At 39.8% G+C, this 19837-nt stretch overlaps 2 protein-coding genes across 7 annotated transcripts in view; one reads left to right on the plus strand and one right to left on the minus strand.

The window, feature by feature from the left end:
* Positions 1-2602: 2602 nt before the first annotated feature.
* On the plus strand, positions 2603-16277 carry KIAA1191 (KIAA1191 ortholog). 5 transcript variants are annotated; one of them, XM_042447360.1, is made up of 9 exons: positions 2603-2816; positions 6954-7086; positions 7315-7406; positions 9431-9621; positions 10557-10683; positions 12290-12414; positions 13457-13563; positions 13871-14019; positions 14600-16277. In XM_042447360.1, exons 3-9 carry the CDS (start codon positions 7379-7381, stop codon positions 14806-14808), a joined length of 936 nt encoding a protein of 311 aa, XP_042303294.1. In that variant the 5' UTR covers positions 2603-2816; positions 6954-7086; positions 7315-7378; the 3' UTR covers positions 14809-16277. The 5 variants fall into 5 exon arrangements, with proteins under 5 accessions (XP_042303294.1, XP_042303295.1, XP_042303296.1 ...); XM_042447361.1 differs by having other exon boundaries at positions 6991-7086; XM_042447362.1 differs by lacking the exon at positions 2603-2816 and adding an exon at positions 6671-6689 and having other exon boundaries at positions 6991-7086.
* A 1135-nt stretch (positions 16278-17412) lies between these two features.
* SIMC1 (SUMO interacting motifs containing 1) overlaps positions 17413-19837 on the minus strand; it is a 28568-nt gene continuing 26143 nt past the window's right edge. The window contains exons 8-10 of one of the 2 annotated variants that reach the window (XM_042447357.1): positions 19130-19283; positions 18704-18788; positions 17413-17984 (exon numbers count right to left, since the gene is read on the minus strand). In XM_042447357.1, coding sequence (XP_042303291.1) covers positions 17764-17984; positions 18704-18788; positions 19130-19283 — 460 coding nt within the window. In that variant the 3' untranslated portion in view covers positions 17413-17763. The remainder of the gene's footprint in view (positions 17985-18703; positions 18789-19129; positions 19284-19837) is intronic. The other variant, XM_042447358.1, reaches the window with a different exon arrangement.

Consider the following 19837-nt stretch of genomic DNA (forward strand, 5'->3'; position numbering starts at 1 on the left):
ACTCTGATGTGGCTTGGCCACATATCTTATGGTTTTCAATCTGTGAAATGATGGAGGTGAGACAGTGGAGACACATATTGCTACCTATATCTGACTAATCAAATTAGATGTATATTTTGTTGTGGTAGCTCATTCATCTTGAACTTAAGACATCTCAAAGGCACATTTTCAGGCTGGAATAATACATTAAGAGTCCTTGTAAGACTCAGAGACATGCATTTTGATCATTTGGGAGAATGAAGTCATTGGCAGTCCCATTCAGTATGCCCTGGGCCACCCCAAGCTTAGCTGAAATCCTCACAAGTTGTATTCTAAAGTATTTTAGTATATGTTGGTCTTGAATTAGGACAATTGAGACCCACTAACCTTACAAAAGGCCTCCTCCTAGTAGATTATAAAACTACTCCAACCGCCTTCTGATGTCGATCAACACAGATTTCCTCATTTGTGGAAGGACAAAATTCAAACACATAGCCACGTTAGTCTATACAATCATAAATAAAGGTTAATAATAATAATAATAATAATAATAATAATAGTCAGTATGTAGAGAGATTTTGTAGCATCTTTGAGACTCACTGAATGAAAGAAGTTGGCAGCATGAGCCTTCCTAGACTTTAGTCTACTTCCTGAGATACATTTGTGGAAGGACATTTAGAGTTTAAAATGTACTACACCACCACAAAGAATCCTGCATGTCCAAGTCCAACCAAATATTCAAGGTACTATGCAGCAATAATTCCCAGAGCGGTAGCCCTGCTAACCTGGGAAGATTTAACATTTCCTATGGCATCGTCTTGTGGACAAGAGCCTACGTCTTTAAATGCAACATTAGTGCTTTGCAGTTATAGACAGGTGATAAAAGCCAGTAGGAAGTGAGGTAAGAAATTTGTTACAATTATATTCCAGAAGAGTTATTCTGTTCCTTAACGGGGCTCTGAGGTTGTACAGTCAGGAGTGAAATCAGCTTGTGTGTGAAAGCCTACCTGTTACCATTTAAAAATGTCAAAGGGTCAGGCTTGTAACCTGTTCTGCCTGATCTAGATAGTAAAATGTCATGCTCCCTAGAGGTTTTAAGTTTGTCTCATTGTTTACAACCCAGCCTCCCTCCCTATTTACAGTTAAAATGCCTAAATTGGATGCCACAGTATCCAATTTTGCAGATAAAAACAGTAACAGATATTGAACAATAAACTGACAAAAAAATACTACAAACATCAGACAGAAAAGCAAGGGAAACATATTTTTAAAACGTGTGTCAAAATAGCACATAGGGTGCATACGTGGCGTCACTTATGGTGAACCTAAGACAAATCTATCACAGGGTTTTCTTGGTGAGTTTAATCTGAGGGGGTTCGCCATTGGCATCCTCTGAGGCTGAGAGAGTGTGACTTGCCCAAGCTCACCCAGCGGGTTTCCATGGCTGAGCCAGGATTTGAACACTGATCTTCAGAGTCCTAGTCCAACACTCAGAACCAGTACACTACTCTGACTCTCTAGGGTGCATCTACATTGTGGAACTAATGCAGTTCGACACCACTTTTTTAATGGCCGTGGCGCCACTCTACAGAATCCTGGGATTTGTAGTTTGTTGAGGCAGCAGCACTCTTTGGCAGAGAAGGCCAAAGACTTTGCAAAGCTACAACTCCCATAGGATGGAGCTACAGCCGCCAAAGTGGTGGCAAACTGCATTGTTTCTACCCAGGTGTAGATGCACCCTTAAAGGCAGGAGAATGTAATGTCCTCTACATATTTGAGACCCTTGAGTGTCTTCCCTCCTGTCCTCCTTTCTCCTATACTTGCCAGTTAACACAGAACAACCAGATGCTACAACTGCAAAGGAGGACCAAGGCACCGCAGAATGGAAGGCATTTGAGAAAAATGTAGGACATGGCCAAAAAAAGGCTGAAAACGTTCAAATGAATATAAATGGATGATGCTTCCGGACCATGCTCAAAATGGAGGACATTACTGAAATTCCTCCTGGACAGAAGGCGGAAATGTAGGACATGATGGGAAAAGGAAGACCTCTGGTCACTCTGAACGCAGAATGCAGGACCTTCAAGAACATGTGTGTGTGTGTGTGTGTGTGTGTGTGTGTGTGTGTGTGTATATATATATATATAAGCTAAAACATACTCCTACAAATATTAAATCCATGCTGCTCAAAATTGAGGACATGTTGGAATTCCTCCTGGACCGGGGAAATGAGGACATATGTCCAGCCTAGGACCTTGAAGAAGCACTCCCATATATATTTATAGCACTACGTTTTTAGCTCATACATGTATGTCTGTGTATATATATATATATATATATATACACACACACAGACATACATGTATGAGCTAAAAACGTAGTGCTATAAATATTAAACCCATGCTGCTCCAAACGGAGGACATTTGGGCAATGCCTCCTGGGCAGAAAAGGAAATGTAGGACGCGTCCGGGAAAGGGAGGAGGCGTCCGGGCACTGAGTCAGGAGAGCCCTCCTCCCGCTTCCTGCCCCCTCCTCCTCCTCCTCCTCCCTCCCTCTCTCCCTGTTGGCTTGAAGTCTCGCGAGAGGCGGTGTTCGCAGGTGGGGCGCCCCCTGGCGGCGGCATTTCCTCCTCCTCCTCCTGCTGCTTGTGGTCCTGAGCTTTGGGCCTTCATCCTCCTCCTCCGCCGCCGCCATGGTGGCTCCGGGCGCCGCTGAGCGGCCTCCACTCCCGGCCGCCTCCCTCCTCCTCCTCCTCCTCCTGCTGGGCCTCCTGCCTGACTCGCGGCCGGAGAGGGATTGTTAGTCCCCGTCCCAGGGCTGCGGGCGGCCCCAGGCAGGTGCCTCCGGGCGGGGAAGCCTCCTCGGCCAGGCAGGGATCACATAGAGATAGAGAGAGAGAGATAGATAGAGACAGATAGAACTGTGTTGTTGTTGTTATTATTATTATTATTATTATATATAATAACTTTAACTCTTTCTGGCTCAAGGGCTATGGAATTCTGGGAGATGGAGTTATATTGTTTCGGCATTTTATAGTTTTCATTGTGTCTCTTTTTGTCATACATACATGTGTGTGTCTGTTTGTGTGGTTATGTTCAGTTTTTGATGATATGTTTGATGTTTGGTCTCTGGGAAGGGCATTGTAAACAAACTACTATTATAATTATTGGTGTCATAAACAACACTTACAAACAAATTGTTATTATAAACAAACTAACAACAACAGTTTGTTTATAATAAATATATTATTATTATTAAACTGTTATAAACAAATTATTATTAGATACAAAATAATAATAATAATAATTTGTTTATAATATCCTTTCCATCAAAAGGCATCATAAATAATCATAATCATTAACAAACATATAAACACATTATTATTAGAAACAAACTACTAATAATAATATGTTTATAATGCCCTTTCCATCAAAGGGTGTTATAAACAAACTGTTGTTGTAGTAAACAAACTTATAAACAAATAATAATAATAATAATAATAATAATATGTTTATAACATCCTTTCCACCAAAGGGCATTATAAATAATAATAATAACAGTAAACAAACTTATAAACACATTATTATTAGAAACAACAATTTGTTTATAATGCCCTTTCCACCAAACTCTTTCCAAGTTTACATAACTGTCATATATATATATATATATATATATGCCAGATTTCATCATTGATCCACCTCTGCTTAGTCTGTTCCTATTAATAACCTCCTTTTGGTCCATCATTGGGATATTTCTCTACCATACAGAAGCTTAATATTTTTAGTTTATTACCTTATATAAGCTAAGTGTATATTTTTGTTACCTGTCTTTTTGGATCTCTTTAACCTCTGCCTTCTTGACTCTTGAGCCTTGTTGTCCGTCTTCTAGTCTTCATTTTTTGTTGTTGTTCTTTTTAATTTCTTCATCTTTCACACATCTATCTATCTATCTATCTATCATCTATCTATCTATCTTGTTTTTCCCTGATTGGACTCAGGGTTTTTCTTTGCCCAGGTCCTCCTTCGATGGGTGGGTAAGGGATTTGAACAGAAGAGGCCTCTTATGGTGAAAAGTAACTTCTCCAGAGAGTGAATGTGGGACTCCGAGGGATCTGCGTTCAGATCCTTGCTCTGCCAGCTGGGGTGATCATGGTCGCTGGGCCTTAATGGCAAATCCCCTCTGAGCACATCATCCCCAGAAAAGCCCATGATGGGTTTTACTTCAGGTCACCACCCATAAGTGAGAAAGGAAGGAGCAGCTTCTGGAGGCAGGTGTGCAAAGGGATCTTGTAGCATCTTTGACACTGACTGAACGAAAGAAGCCGCATGAGTTTTTTGTAGGTTGAGGCTGCATGCATCTGTACTCCAGAAATAATGCAGCTTGACACCACTTTAACTGCCATGGCTGCATGCTAGGGAATTCTGGGATTTCTATTTTTGGGGGGTGACACTGGGGCTATCTAACAGAGAAGGCTAAATATTTCACAAAACTACTAATCCCAGAATTCCCTAGCATGGAGCAATGGCAGTTGAACTGGTGTCAGACTGCATTCATTCTGCAGCGTGGATACAGCCCTAGTCTACTTTCTCCATGCATCTGAGGAAATAGGCAAAAGTTTATGCTACAACATCCTTTGCTCAGTTTATCTTAAAGGTGGTGCTACAAAAATCCTTTGCATACTGTCTTTGAAGTCTGCTTTGGTTGAGTCTGCCTTACCTGAAATGCTTGGGACCAGAGGTGTTTCTGTTTTTGTGGGGTTTTTGGGGATTTTGGAAAACCTGTATTTGCATGCTTGTTGTTGTGTGCCTTGAACTCATTTCCAACTTATGGTGACCCTAAGGCAAAACTATCATGGGGTTTTCTTGACAAGTTTGTTCAGAGGAAGTTTGCCATTGCTGAGAGAATGTGATTAGCCCAAGCTCACCCAGCGGGTTTCATGGCTGAGCAGGGAATTGAACCTTGGTCTCAGAGGCATAGTCCAACACGCAAACCACTACGCCACTGGAGATGGGACCCATGTCTAAACACAAAATTCATTTATGTTTTATGCACAGCCTGAAGGGAATTTTATACAACATTGTAAATAATTTTGTGCATGAAACAAAGTTTGTGTACATTAAACCAACAGAAAGCTAAGGTGTCAGTATCTCAGCCACTCATGAAAAGCTTTGCTTTTTGGAGTATTTCAGATATCAGAATTTGGGATAAGGGAGACAGGACAAAATAAAGCTGCTTCGGTTCACTTTGGAGGTAGGCTGTTTAAATGATGCATGCGTCCTAAGAGGCTGGAAGCTGCACTGGAGCCATGCTCCAGTCCTAAAGACTGGAGTGCAGCTTTGGAGCAGCTTCTGGCCTCTTAAGATGTGTGTGTCATTTAAACAACATACCTCCGAAGTGATGCAAAGCAGCTTCATTTTGGCCTGTCTGTATGGGCCCTCAGTCTGTATTAGGGCATAAGCTCTGTGGGATGCTGTGAGACTTGTTTCCTTTTAAGTCACAGAGTTCGGAAAAGTTACTTGCTTGGATTTTGCAGAACCCCACAGCCCCCTCGTGAAGAGGCTATGCTGGCTGGGAAGGGGATTCTGGAAGATAAGTTCAGATAAGTAACTTCTCTAGACTCTGGAAAACATACACACAATTCTCTGTGTCAATCTGCACATGTGTTCACTGTGTAAGAAACCCCCCTCTCTCTTATGATATTGCAGCTTTCTCCCCCACCTCCTGTTTACAGTTACTTTCTCCCTGTTACTTTCTTCCTAACTGAAGTGAATAGATGCTGATGTTGGTTAAACCTCCCGACCAAATGCCCATTGTTGCCTATCCTGGGGGTTTGGCAATTGTAGAATTTGGTGTGCCTGGTGATAATTCATGAATACTTTCGTAGTTAGGTGCTAGATGCTGCTCCCACTCCTCACACCCTGCCATCCATGTTGGGGAAGGAAGATCTCACTTGCTTTCTCATTCTGAGCAAATATTGCTGTTTTCCAGAGCAAGCATGGAGAATAAAAAAAAAAGTTGTGGGGACCACATTCCCTCATGGTTAATTTGTGGGGTTTTTTCTTTTTCTTTCAGCCTCTTCCCCTATCATTTTTGCCAGGGATCTGAACTGCTCGCTTGCAGTAATGTCATTAGGCATGCAGCCCTTTGGTTGCAGGTTGCCCACCACTGCTCTGGAGGATTTGTAGAAGCCTGGCCAAGCTTGCTGAATGAGCTGTTTTCAGGCTCTTCCTTACTGCCACACCAATGTGATAGTTCTTCTAAAGCTGCATTTACACCACCTGTTTGCTTTTTGAATTGTGTGCAAGTTGGACATGATGCTGATACTGTATTGAGGATATTACTTGGGTCAGGCCAGTAGAAGTATCTCTGGTGTATGTGTCCTTAAGGGAGGTGCTTGGAACGGGGCACCAGCAATGCTGGCTAGTAAACTACAGTATAGTATACTAATTGCCGATCCCAATAATTTATCTGTTGTCAGAAATCTTGAGTTTTTCTATTGGAGGACCTCTCCTGAGATAGTGGGATGCATAGCTACACTAAATTCATATGCTAAATTAGCAGATTATTTTTTAAATTAATGGTAATTCAAGAACAGGCCACTGCTGTTATCAGCTTTATGTTATATTGAACAATTTCAGGTGACTGTGAATTCAGGTGCAGTTGCTGGACCCAGCTTGACATGTTGCTAAGGTGGTGATTGCTAGGTGCAGGTGAATGTTCAAATTGCTTTCTATGACCTTATGCTATTACAATACTAATATTCTAACCTGTAACATGTACAGCATGTGCTTTTGCAGGTACCTTGTAGTCTTACGTAGTTTAGGTTTCTTTGGGATATCTGGTTAGGGCCACTTGAAGCATTATACACTAGCAGTACTTTTTAAATAGTTGGAGTCATGCACAGAATACATAGTAGTATTGAATAAGATATGAGTTCAGTTGTGTGATTGTAGGCTGTTTTTTTGTCATTTTAGTTCAGTAAATATCTTCTTGCTTCTGAATCTTTGTCAGTCTGTCTGCATGGAAGCTCGCGGGAATGGTTTGCTAGTGTCAGCCTCAGCAACAGAATGGTCCTTTTTTGACATCTTTCTTTCATCATAACTTGGGGTAAGCTCTTCTGGCTTTCTTTTCCTTTTGACAGAAACATTTATTAGGATGGTGCTTTGATTAATTTCTAATTAGTCAGGTTATCGTACTATGTAAGTCTTAAAGATGAATAGCTATCTTTCATGCTTTGAAAAAATGGAGCGTTATCTTTGGTTGTACAGGAGATGAGGATCCTTTATTCTAGTGTTGAAAACTTTTGCACATCAAAATACCCTTTATTTTTATTAGGTAACAACAGTAACAACAGTCCTGTTCTGGATTTCCGTATAGCGAAACACCTGGAATTGCAATCATGGCTTCACAACGAAGAGATGTTCCTGGTAAAACTCATTCTCTAAGTAAATGCTAAATCTTGAACCAAGTGTCCAGTGGTAATTATAATACAATATCACTAGTATCTCAATTCAAACTCTCCAAGAGGTTATACCAAACTGCAGGCAATAGCACCTTAAAGCCTGGCCCTGCTCAGTGGGGCTGTTAGTCATTTGTGTCTATACTGTATCTGTGTTGGTAGTTTTTTGGGTTGCAGTTGTCTGTCACTTTTCCCCCTGAGTTACACTGAATAATGATAAGCATATTTTTATTAGAAGTTGATGACTAATCCTAATAAAATGAGGTAGTGATGTTTTGAGAGTTCTTTAAGGCTGGTTTTAAGTTTCTCCAAGCAATCTTTCAGGCCACTTACAGGATTTTTTATTTAATTATCGTGATGTTAAATATTGCTCTCATTTCCTGAATTTAACTTGCTCTAGAATGTATTTATTGAAATTGAAGAGTGTAGTTTTATATGTGTGTTGGAAGAAAAAGGTAATCGACTGCAATCAATTCAGGGAAAGTGCCATTGACTATAGGCATCACTGATCAGATCCCATTACAACAGAATTGTATTTCTAAGTATCTATGCATACCCTATGCCTATGCCAATACCCTAAGGATACCAGATCCTGTCTGATTTTGGAAGCTTAACAAGCTTAGTCCTGGTTAGTACTTGAATGTGAGGCTGCCAAGGAATATCAGGTGCTAGAGGATGTGTTTCAGAAGAAGTAACGGGCAAAACCACCTCTGAGGATTTCTCGCCTAAGAAAACTCTACGAAATGTATGAGATTGCGAAAAGTCAGCAGGTGACTTGAGGGTGTGCGTACACACACAGTTTTTCCAGCCTTGACTTTTTAATATTTGATTATATTTTTGATGAGACATGGTGGCTCAAGTGGTTAAGACACTGACTCTATCATTCTCCTAAGGTGCCAGCCACAGATGCTGGCAAAACGACAGGAATAAACTCTATAAGAACATGGCCACATAGCCTGAAAACCCCACAAAAAATACTGATTCTATTGATTGCAAGATCAGCAGGTTGGCAGTTTGAGGCCCAAGTGCCATGTGATGGAGTGAGCTCCCATCTCTACTAGTCCCAGCTTCTGCCAACATAGTAGTTCAAAAACACTCAAATCCAAGTAAATAAATAGGTACCACTTTGGTGGGGAAGGTAAATAGCGTCCTGAGCAGTCATGCTGGCCATATGATCACAGTATTTGAAAATGCTGGCTCTTCGACTTAGTAACAGAGATCAGCACCACCCCCTACAGTCAGACACGACTTGATGACCCTGTCACAGGGGAATACCTTTACCTTCACCTTATATTTTTGATATTAGAATGCTTGCAGATCTTTAAAAGGAAATAGATTTACAGTGTGCATGTATGGAAGAAGTAAAATAAAAAGCAGTGGGATGTCAGTACAGTTGGCCTTCCATATCTATAGATTCTTTATCCATGGATCAACAGTTTGAAAACACTATAGCCTCAAAAGCAAACCTTGATTTTGGCATTTTATATAATGGACATCATTTCACTATGCCATTGTATTGAATGAGGCTTGAGCATCCGTGGATTTTGGTATCCATGGCAGGGGGAGGGTATATAATGGAACCAAACTTCAGCAGATAGCAAGGGCCCAGTGTATAACATGGTGGGATATGAGTAGGATTTTAGCAGCTCTAAACTAAATGGTGCTGTTGAACTAATACACAGTAGCAACATGTGAGTAGTGCTGTTTCTAGGATTTTTGACCTAGAAATCTTCCAGCTCTGTCAGTTTTAACCCTTGATTGTTGAAATTATCTAACTGGATCAACAATATTGCTGAGATCATAGTGTGGCATGGCATAGCTTTCCTTTATTTGTTAACAGTTAAATCAGAGTTGTTCTCAAGACTTAGCATAACGGTCCTAAAGGATCTTGAAAATGAAAAAAAAATACTGGTGTGATTAGTACTACATGCTGTGGAAGAACTCAAGTTCAAAAAGTGCAGCCCACTGTGAAATTTCCATCTCTGTCCTTAGCTATTGAGCATGGCTCTGGAAGTCTCCTAGGAAAGATGTCCCAGCCAATTGGAATGAGCCGCCGGGCATTCAGTTATGATGATGCCCTGGAGGATACAGCACCAATGACTCCTCCTCCTTCAAATATGTACTCCAATATCCTGTGGAAACAGCCAGTTATTCCTGAACGCAAATATGAGGAACTTTCTAAGGTATGAAGTCCCTTGAGTGAATGCTGAGGTAGTGTAAGATTTCCAGTGGATTCCAGTTGTATTGTCCCCATGAGGACAGCATTACATTTTACATGAATTGTCTACTGAAATTAAATGTGTTGGGTGGCACCTATAATAAGTACTGTAGATGCAGTCTTTAAAGCCTGGTAGTGGTAATGATGATAATGGCATTTACTTTTCAAACTTGGTGAATTGTCTTTGATGAAACAAATGAAAGTGCTGCAGCGCAAGTTAGTACCTTACCTATACAGCACATCTTTGATGGAAAGCATGTACAAGCCTCATATTTTAGTCAATTGTTTCCTTAACAAAAATAGAGTCCCTGTTGCTTTAAAACAATGTGTTTTAAATCGTGGTTTGGAAACATCATTAAAATGTAAAAAGCACACAGACTAATTTTAAAAAATCCTATTTCCACTTCAGTCATTCTGGAAAGTGTGTATTAATATTAATATTTTCATATATGTTTACTACCATAATAAATAGGATATTTTCAGTTCAGAAGTATATTATAATCATCTGAGACATCTTAAATATATTTAATGTAGTTAATCAGTTTTTAACACAGTATTTTGTAAATATATTCTTAGAAAAATTAAATAGCTGTGGCTTGTGGAATAATCAATTATGGACATTGCCATTCTGATTCTGGCTTTCCACTCCAGAACTTAAAACCATAGTTGTCATCTTAGGGTGGGCAAATGAGCTGAGAGAATGGGAATTATCCCCAGTGTAGGAGAAAATGTTTCATCTATTCATACATCTGATGTTCTTTGACAAGAGTAATGTTTTTCGTCTATTTGTACAGATGTAGTGTCTGATCTCATTCCCATGGGGATCAGGAGAAGCTTTTGATTCTCCCGGGGTAATTTTGTCTCTTTCTCCTCAAATTTTACCTGGCTTCCTCTGCACAGGTTGAGGAAGGGGAGACTAGCATGCATTCATCTGCCATAATCCCTTCATCTTCCACTGAGACTGTGAACAAGGTTCCAGTGGTGAAGGCCAAGGCCACCCACATCATCATGAATTCTCTCATTACAAGTAAGAGCTCTTGTATTAATCTTGTAGGCTAGATAACCAAGACATGGAATTTTGTCCTAAGAGACTACAGTATATCCAAACAGGCTACTCCTGTTGTTCTGATTATATGATATGGCTGTCTCCATTCAGAAGGTTCTAGAAAGAGATTGGTTATCCTAAAGTAAGAATGGATAGTTGGGTGAGGATAACATTTAGCTCTCTAGATTTTCTTTGGCCTGCAGTTTCCTTTAACCCTAGACAGCACAGCTAATGTTGCCATCCGAACAGTATCTGGAAGGCACAAGTTGCTTACTTCAGTCATAATTGAAGCGGACAGTTCCCTTAGCTTTAAGCAGAATGCTGTGAGAACATATCTGAAAATGCTTTACCTTCAGAATCGTATTTTTGTTTTTGCCAAGCATGCAAGCTGGTAGAAGAAACATTGCCCATCAGTTCTTCAGAAATGCACTTTTTGTTGCAGTTTTAGCGGACCTTTACTGCCAGTACTTAGTTGTTAGTTTGGTCCACTCATTCCATTTCTCTAGTAAATGTGGTTTTAAAATGAATACCTATGCAGACTATTAGTAGTTCTTAAATATTTTAAGGAAAAATTAAAAATATTAGTTTTCTAAATAACTAAGTGAAGACTTCTACTGAGTTAGTACTAAATTAAGCTGCGAAAATGGACAGGCTGTTAGCATTACATTGCCTTTCCAGTTAATGCACAGATAAATTATATTTGTGCATTATATGCATAAATCAGTCAGCATTACTTGGGTGTAATGGAAGCATCTTCCACACAATACTGGGCTGCAGTGGTTTTCTGTCTTTGGAGCTCCCTAGTTCAATCTGTTCTCAATTCACTTGCTAAGACTTATGCATGTTATGAGCATACTACATAAATATGCCTTTGTAGATCTGTGAGAGAGCACCAGTTTTGCATGCCCAACGTCAAAGTCGTTGGGTCCCCATGTAGGTTAGGAAAAGACTACTCTAAAGTCTTAAAGAAAGCTGTCAGTTGCCAGTTGAGCTAGATGAACTACTGGTATGAGTTGTTATAAGGCAGCATCCTGTGTTCTTAAGATACTCCTTAAAGCGTCCTCCTTTCATGGCCAGCATTTTGATTCCACACATACAAATTTACAACAAAGAGTCATCCAAATATAATAAAAGTGGTCCCCCCCAAAAAAATGGTTTAGAACAGTGGTGGGCAACTGTGTCCATCTTGGTATTGCATTGCAATTCTCATAATCCCTTACCATTGGTTAGGCTGCCCTAGGCTGATGGGAGTTGAAGTCCAGTCACATGGAAGATCCTGGTTGCTCATTCTTGGTTGATAACATCTGATTGGAGTTTAAAAATATAACAGCAGATCTTTCAGAAAGAACTCACATAGTACTAAATTACCTTGCTTTGCTGACCTCTCTATTAATCACATTCTGTTTGCTTCCATCTGTTAGAATCTCCATCTTCAGAAAGTTTCCGATTCAGTTGTTCTGGCTGTTTGTAATATATGGTTGTAACCCCATCCAACCCATGAATGCTGTTATGACATTGTCTCATAGAACTCTGTGGCAGGCAGTGGTGTTTTGTGGCTTGTGTGAATGTGTTATGTTGTCCGTTCTAGAACAAACTCAGGAGAGCATTCAGCGCTTTGAGCAGCAGGCAGGGCTGAGAGATGCCGGATATACTCCCCACAAGGGCCTCACTGCAGAGGAGACAAAGTACCATCGTGTGGCTGAGTCACTCCATGTAAGGTGTTTGAGTCCCACAGGACTTCTAGTTAGTCAATTACTTTAGTTGGTAGAGCTGGTCAATTATAACATTCTGTGAAGGGGTGGATTTTTTGTCGATGGGTGTCTTTATCATATTATGATTGGCTTGGTTTTTTCCCTCCTGTTTCAGTTCACTGTGCAAGTCATATATCACATGCAAATAGAATGAATACAGTTCTCAGTTCAGGTCCTAAGCATTCACAATGAAGCTAACTGTGTGTGTCAGTGAAGGCATACTTCTCTCTCCCATCTTCATCCAGCCTACAGAGTGTCCAGTAGTTGTTCAGCACCACTCTTTGGAGAAAAAGAGATTCTTTTGCCTGACACTAGTCTTTGCATTTGGAAAGGCAAGCAGAGTGAGGGAGAAGTCACTGATACATCTGATTAGCTATGGGAATGAACATGATTCTGCCTGGCCTCTTTCACTGTCCCAGTTGGGAAGCTGGGAAAGATCCATTATTTCTAGTCACTGATTAAAGATAAGAGAGGAATTTCAACCTGTTTCAGTACACTGTGTTTCATGATCACTGATTGAAAGTAGGAGCAGGATTACCTTCATGTCCCCATTTCTGTCCAGTGGGATAGTGAGGGGCATGGGAAAGGACATTCTTTGTGCCCGTACATGGAGGATGTTGAAGTGGGTATTGGGAAGGGGCCAAGTGACTTTCAGGTAGATGTTTGGGGCAGAGTCTCACCCTTGATATCATCCACCCAGAGCCTAGCCTGGAAAGGGAATCCAAACTTAAGGACGCAAAAACTTTTAGACCCCAAGGTATATGTCTAGCCACTGAAGCTCATATTGATCTGAATGTACTGCTCTATTATAGAGGGTGGTCATTTGAAAGCTGCCAGGTCTTGAAATGGTTCTAGTCTGTGCTATGCTCCATGTAAAGTCTTGACACTAAATACTTTTATTACCAATGTCTTACTGATGAAGTAAGTTGTCAACTTTCACTATTGGTTGTTCACTTGCTAGATTTGGAAAGCTTCCATTTGTATGTCTTTGTTTTTTTTAACAGAATCTGAAGATGCAAAGTGGAGAGATGGCAAAAGAAGATAAACAGGTTTCTTCTGCTCAGTCTACCCCAAGCAGCACTCCCCAGTCCTCTCCCAAGCGCACATACAGGTATATTTTCTAATAGGGCAAAGTGAAAGGAACTTGACATGCTTAAAGAACTTTGAATCCCAGCTTCCTTTGGATATTGTGAAGGTCTGTCCATATTAGAAGTATGCCTAGTTTATATGGGTTCTGTTTTTAATAATATGCATTGTTTAGATATTTTGTGAAATTGCCCAAAATAAAAGTTCCCTGGAGTTTACCTTCTATAAATCTTATGTAAATCTACTTGAAATGTTATGTTGAAGGTTGAACTATATAATGCTGCTGTAATCTGTGCATCCAGTTTGAGTTCTTAGTTTGTTCTTTCATGCAGAGGCTGGTTTAGTCAGGGAACCTCCAATTCCATCACTGGCACTGATCTTGTACCAATGGACTCCAGCAGTGGGGATGGTGATAAAGCATCATCAGAAAAATGGAGCTTATTTGGACCAAGGACGCTTCAGAGATCAAATACTGGCACAGGTACTGTATAGTGTGATTTTAATGATAGGAATGACAGCAGTGTGTGCTCACTTTAAAAATGGAGAGAATAGCAAAGGAGAAGTTCAGATCTAGAATTCAGTTTTGGCTTGAAAGACGAAAGCCACAGAGTTAAGATTAGGAATGGCCCTAAAAATGAAACACATGAACATGTGCCAGAATTGAATGGAAGCTGCAGACAAGAATGCGAGTAAGATGATTTTCTGTCATCTGCAGCTTTTCATAATTTGTGGTACAGGATCTGACAACTACAGTGGACCCATGTTATATGCTGGGGTTTGGTTCCAAGATCCCCCATGGATGTTCAAGTCCCATTAAATATAATGACATAGTAAAATGGTGTCCCTTATAAAAAATGGAAAATCAAGGTTTGATATTTGAAATTTATACTTTTTTTGAACATTTTCAAACCGTGGATGCTTGAATCCATGTATAAAAAACCTGTGTATAAGAAGGGTCGACTGTACATTCAAAAGCTAGTCAGAAAATGAAATGAAATCAGGCATGCATGGTTACATCCTGATATTCTGTTCTTACCTGCGTTGTATATTTTTTCCCTTAGGGGGCTTTACCATCCAGTCATATAAGGGTGCCCAGAAGCCATCTCCAATGGAACTAATGCGTGCCCAGGCTACTCGGCTGGGGGAGGATTCTACAACCTTTAAGCCCCCCAGGATGGACATTCCAGCTATGGAAGAAAAGAGGCAGTCCCCACGTTCTCATAACCTCAAACCTCGGGACATGAATGTGCTCACTCCAACTGGATTCTAGAGACACCTCTGCTTAATGGGGCGTGGTCATGCTCTTCTTATTTTATAATGGACTGAATGGTCCTTGCCTTTCCCATTTCATTCAGCTGACATAGGAAGGTCTGTTGTAGTAATGGTGATGAAACAACACTGAGTGGGATTATGAATTTATTGCTTTCTTTATTCCAAAAGTTTTTTCTGTACAGCACAAATCATAGCCATCCTGCCAGTGTATTTCTGATATATAGCCCTGTGCTTCTGTTTACAGGTAAATTTTATAATGAGCAAACCACCATTATGTTGGAGGGTTTTGGGGAGGTGTTTTTGGCTTCGGCTGTCTGATCTGCTGTGACTGGCTCTTGTGACATCTGTTTTTTTCCTGCCAGTTTATTGTAGGGCACTGTGCAACTGTAGCCCCTTAAAGCATTCCTTCTTTAAACCTTTACAGGAAGCTAGCATTCTCTGGTCTAGTGTTTTGTGACAAGTCTTGTTCCTGGAAGGTTTTGGAAACCTGGTTTGGCTGTTTCACTTGTAAGAGATCCATGCCTTAAGAATATGAAGAAAGAATAGTGCCCATTTGAGGGCTATAGTATGAGATTCATGATACTCTTTGTGAATTCTGCTCTTGATGTTAAATCGTTCACCATATCATGGGAAAGATCTTTCATTCCCAGAGAAGCAAGTTGTAAAAGAAAAGAAAAAGGGAATCATGGCTATTACATTTGATCTCAGGGGCATGAGAATTTTTAGTGGCACTATTAGGAAAAGGATATGAAATGGGAGTATAATTATTGAGAAAGGGACATTGGGCATTAATTTTTATTCTGGATATAGAGGGATGCAAAGTAAATTGCTTAGAGCAACTTAGTTGTAAACATTAGTAACAAGTGATGTAATTGTGTCTTTTCACATGTTTCTGTCAGACTGTGGAGGACTTTCTGTATCCAGTTGGAAGCAAGTGGCGCATGTACTTTCCTTGCTTTCTTGATTTAAACAAGGGACGCAAAAGTCCCAATTCCTCATAACTGGCTATCCTAGCTAGGGCTTCTTGGAGGTGTAGTGTTAACATATGGAGGGCTGTACTGTGTCCACTGCTGATCTAAACTTTTAAGATGCAGGTTGGCTTTACATTATGATAATGAGATAACAGCCTTAGAATATCCATTATTTTGTTTAATGGCACGATTAATAGAGACTTCCTCACTAAGCTTTTCTATGCCCCAAAGAGGTCTGTGTCCTTTCCATAAATGATGAGGTTGTGATGTAGCTAAGCGACTTACTTAATATCTGATCCATCCTCCTTTCAACTACATCTTCGATGTATGTTCCTTTGATAGCATTCTAGTTCTTGCTAATTGTCATCACTGCTTCTGCACAGTAAACGGTGATCCAGCTTTTTGACTGATGTTTAATTTATTTTGTGATATTTTGTGCTCATGTCTTTATGCCCGACTCTTCCATGGAATTAAAAAAAAAACCCTTCCCAATGCATCTCTTGTGGTCATTATTGTAACAGTATAGGATTTACTATAATGGAAGATCTCTACTATGTATCAATAAAGCTACAGTTCATGCCAACGCAACTACAAATATGCATTACTGAATTCAAGTGGATTGATGTACAGGCTCACAGTATGCAGTGTATTGATACCCTTTTTAAAAAAACTCATCCCATTCCATGACTAGTGAAATAATTTACTACAAAAATAGTAAAAATCCATTTGTAGTACAAAATTGTCAGGGTATGCAAGTTTGCATTGTACTATTGTGACTGGATAAAGGTGTGGTAAATGGCAGGTGAAACTATGCTTGTAAGCATGTATTGTAATTAGAAGTGACAAACCTTGTAACAACTTAAATTTAAAAAAGAAGGGTTTAAATTGCTTTTAACAGTCCCATAATACAAAAAGGAGGTGGGACTCTCTTTTTAACACAGTTTGAATACTCATTATTTCAACGGCTTTTGCTTAAACTCTTTATGGATTTATCGATCTCTTCATTTCAAAAGTTTCTTCTGTACAGCACAAACCGCAGCCATCCTGCCAGTGTATTTCTGTCATATAGCCCTGTGCTTCTGTGTACAGGTAAATTTTATGATGAGCAAACCACCATGATGTTGGAGGTTTTTTCTGGAAGTTTTTTGGCCTCAACTGTCTGATCTGCTGTGACTGGCTCTTGTGTAAACATCTGCTTTATTCATGCCAGTTTATTGTAGGGCACTGTGTAACTGGAGCCCCTGAAAACATTCCTTATTTCAAACTTTACGGGATGCTAGCATTCTGTGGTCTAATGTTTTGTCAAGAGTCTTGTTCCTGGAAGCTTTTGGAAACTTGCTTTGGCTGTTACACTTGTAAAAGATCCATGCTTTTAAGAATCTGAATAGTGCCCATTTGAGGGCCTGTAATATGAGATTCATGATGCCATTTGTGAAGTCTACCCTTGATATCAAATGGTTCAGCCTATCATTGGAATTCCTTCATTCCCAGAGAAGCACATTGCTAAAAAAAAAGAAAAAAAAGGGGGGGGGGGTCATGGCTATTACATTTGATCTCAGGGGGCTTGGGGATTTCTAGTGGCACTTTTGGGGAAAGGATATGAAATGGGAGTATAATGATTGAGAAAGGGCCTGGGGGCATGAATGTTTATTCTGCAGTATTAAACTCAAGGGGATTGATGTACAGGCTCACAATTTCCGAGGTATTGATACACATACTTTTTTTAAAAAAAAACTCATCCCACTCTATGACTAGTAAAATAATTTACTACAAAAGCAGTACAAAATCCACATGAAAACAAAAGCAGAGTGACAAACCTTAGAACAACTTAAATTTAAAAAAGAAGACATTAAATTGCTTTAACAGTCCCATAATAATACAAAATGGGGGTGGGACTCACTATTCTTTTTTGAGCACTATTTGAATCCCCATTGCTTCTGCTTGAAAAAAGCTCTTTTTTTAGCTGTCCAGCGGTCATCCTTTTAAATATCCAGAGCAGTAAGAAGCAGTACCTGAAGTAGCTCGAGCTTTTCCTTGATGGGTGAGGGAATTGGCTGCCCAATAGTTTCAGAAAGATGCTTTTTGAAGTTTTCAACTCTGCACTTTACATCACTTTCTTTAATACAATCCTTTGACTGTAGTTTGGGTTTAGCATCCTTGATAATTAAATTCATTCGCTCACAGATTGGGATTTTTAAGTGATCTAATAAAACAAAGCAAAAAAGCATGGAAAAGTTACTGAAGTATCAAAGAGACTGGTTTGAGTGCAGTCAGCTGCGTCACCACTAAAATTGTTAGGACTTGAGGTCTTGCCATTTTTGGCATCCATGGGGTGAATGTGTCAGGAAGGGTCCGGAAGGGCCAACTGTATATGAACTATACTTATGCAAAAGGATGGAATTTAAGAATTTCAATGATTAATACATCCCTGGAAAATATGATCACAAGACTAGTTATTTTTGTGTGCCTTCAGGTCATTTCCAGCTTATGTAGACCCTAACACAATTTTCTTGGCAAGGTTTGTTCAGAGGGGGGTTTCCATTGCCTTCCTCTTAGGCTGAGAGAGTGTGACTTGCCCAAGGTCACCCAGTGGGTTTCCATGGCCAAGCCAGGATTCACACGCTGGTCTCCAGAGTCCTAGTCCAACACTCCGACCACTACACCACACTGGCTCTAGTGTCTAGAGCATAAGACACTGTAATGGAATTTTCATTTTCTACATAGCAGATTTTGTCGTATGTTCTCCAAGAAACTTACATATGGCAAGCAAGTATTTACACATCCCACCCATACTCTGCATGTAGATGGCAAGTGAATGAACTGAGTGCGATGGCATGTCAGTAGTTTTCCAACTATCTCTAGAGCAGTGTATTGCAATTGGATTGTGTACTGTTTAGACAAGCTAATGAACAAACTGCTCACCTACGACTGTGTTGCGATAACTCTGCAACAATAAATTCAAGTGGTAAAGCATCTCATCCCATCCCTGCCAAATTGCTTCATTGTCCTGTGAAGAGATACTGTTTTAGTTGAGATTTTAGATCTGCTATATTTTGACAATAATGCATGTTGTAAGGTGGACTTGAGAAAGATTAAGCAATGGGAAGGAACAAGTCTCAAGGCTGTTTTATTTTCTCAATATAAATTATTATTATTATTATTATTATTTTCTTATATCCCGCCTTTCTCCCAACATAGGGACTCAAGGCAGTGAACAACATGTATAAAAGAATACTATTAAAAACAGTACAAGAATATTATAATATATAAATATAAAGTTTAAAAAATAATTAAAAAGTAATTAAATAATTTTAAGACTTAAAGAGATGGAAATGAACACTGAAATACCTGGTACATTACAGGCAGAGAAAAGCTTTGCATAAAATGTAAAATCATCCTCAAAGACAAGGGATCATCAGTGGGAATTGTGCTATGCTGGAAAATGAGCTCCAACACTTTGCATCTCAGGAGATCGCATTCCATACTGCTTAGGAAGGCTTCTCTGCAAGAAGAGACATTGGAATTATAAAAGTCTTGTTACATTGTTTCTATACCATTTCGTCCAGTTATTTCAGAGCAGTTCATATTGGAATGTATTAAAATAAAAGCAAAAATATGTTAACAGCAACAGATAAGTACTGTAATGAAATATAATGCAGCAAAAGTGTCTTGGCCCAAGAAGTGCCTCAAGGTAAGCTCTCAATAACACAGGCTGTTAAAGGGTAGACCAGAGCTCCTGGTAGAAGAGGGTCCTATGAAGACCAACTACATCTCCCAATAACATAAAGAGGCTTTGTTGATCTAGCTCCAGAGTGGGGGAGATAAGCAGCTACATCAGCCTGCTAGGAGGCCTTGGAGAGCTGCAACACTCCTGCAAAGTAAATAAATAAATACATAAATTTTTACCCCCAAATGTGTTATTTTTGGCTCAGGAGAAGTCTTTTTAACAGGAAGTAATCACTTCCTTTTTTAAAAAAGCCTCTCCTGACCCTAAAATGGTCCAAGAGGCCAGAAAGCCTTGGGCAGGCTTTTATTTACTCCTAATTTTACCGACTT

The sequence above is a fragment of the Sceloporus undulatus genome, chromosome 2 (genome assembly GCF_019175285.1).
Source record: "Sceloporus undulatus isolate JIND9_A2432 ecotype Alabama chromosome 2, SceUnd_v1.1, whole genome shotgun sequence".
In the NCBI taxonomy this organism is placed as follows: Eukaryota; Metazoa; Chordata; class Lepidosauria; order Squamata; family Phrynosomatidae; genus Sceloporus; species Sceloporus undulatus.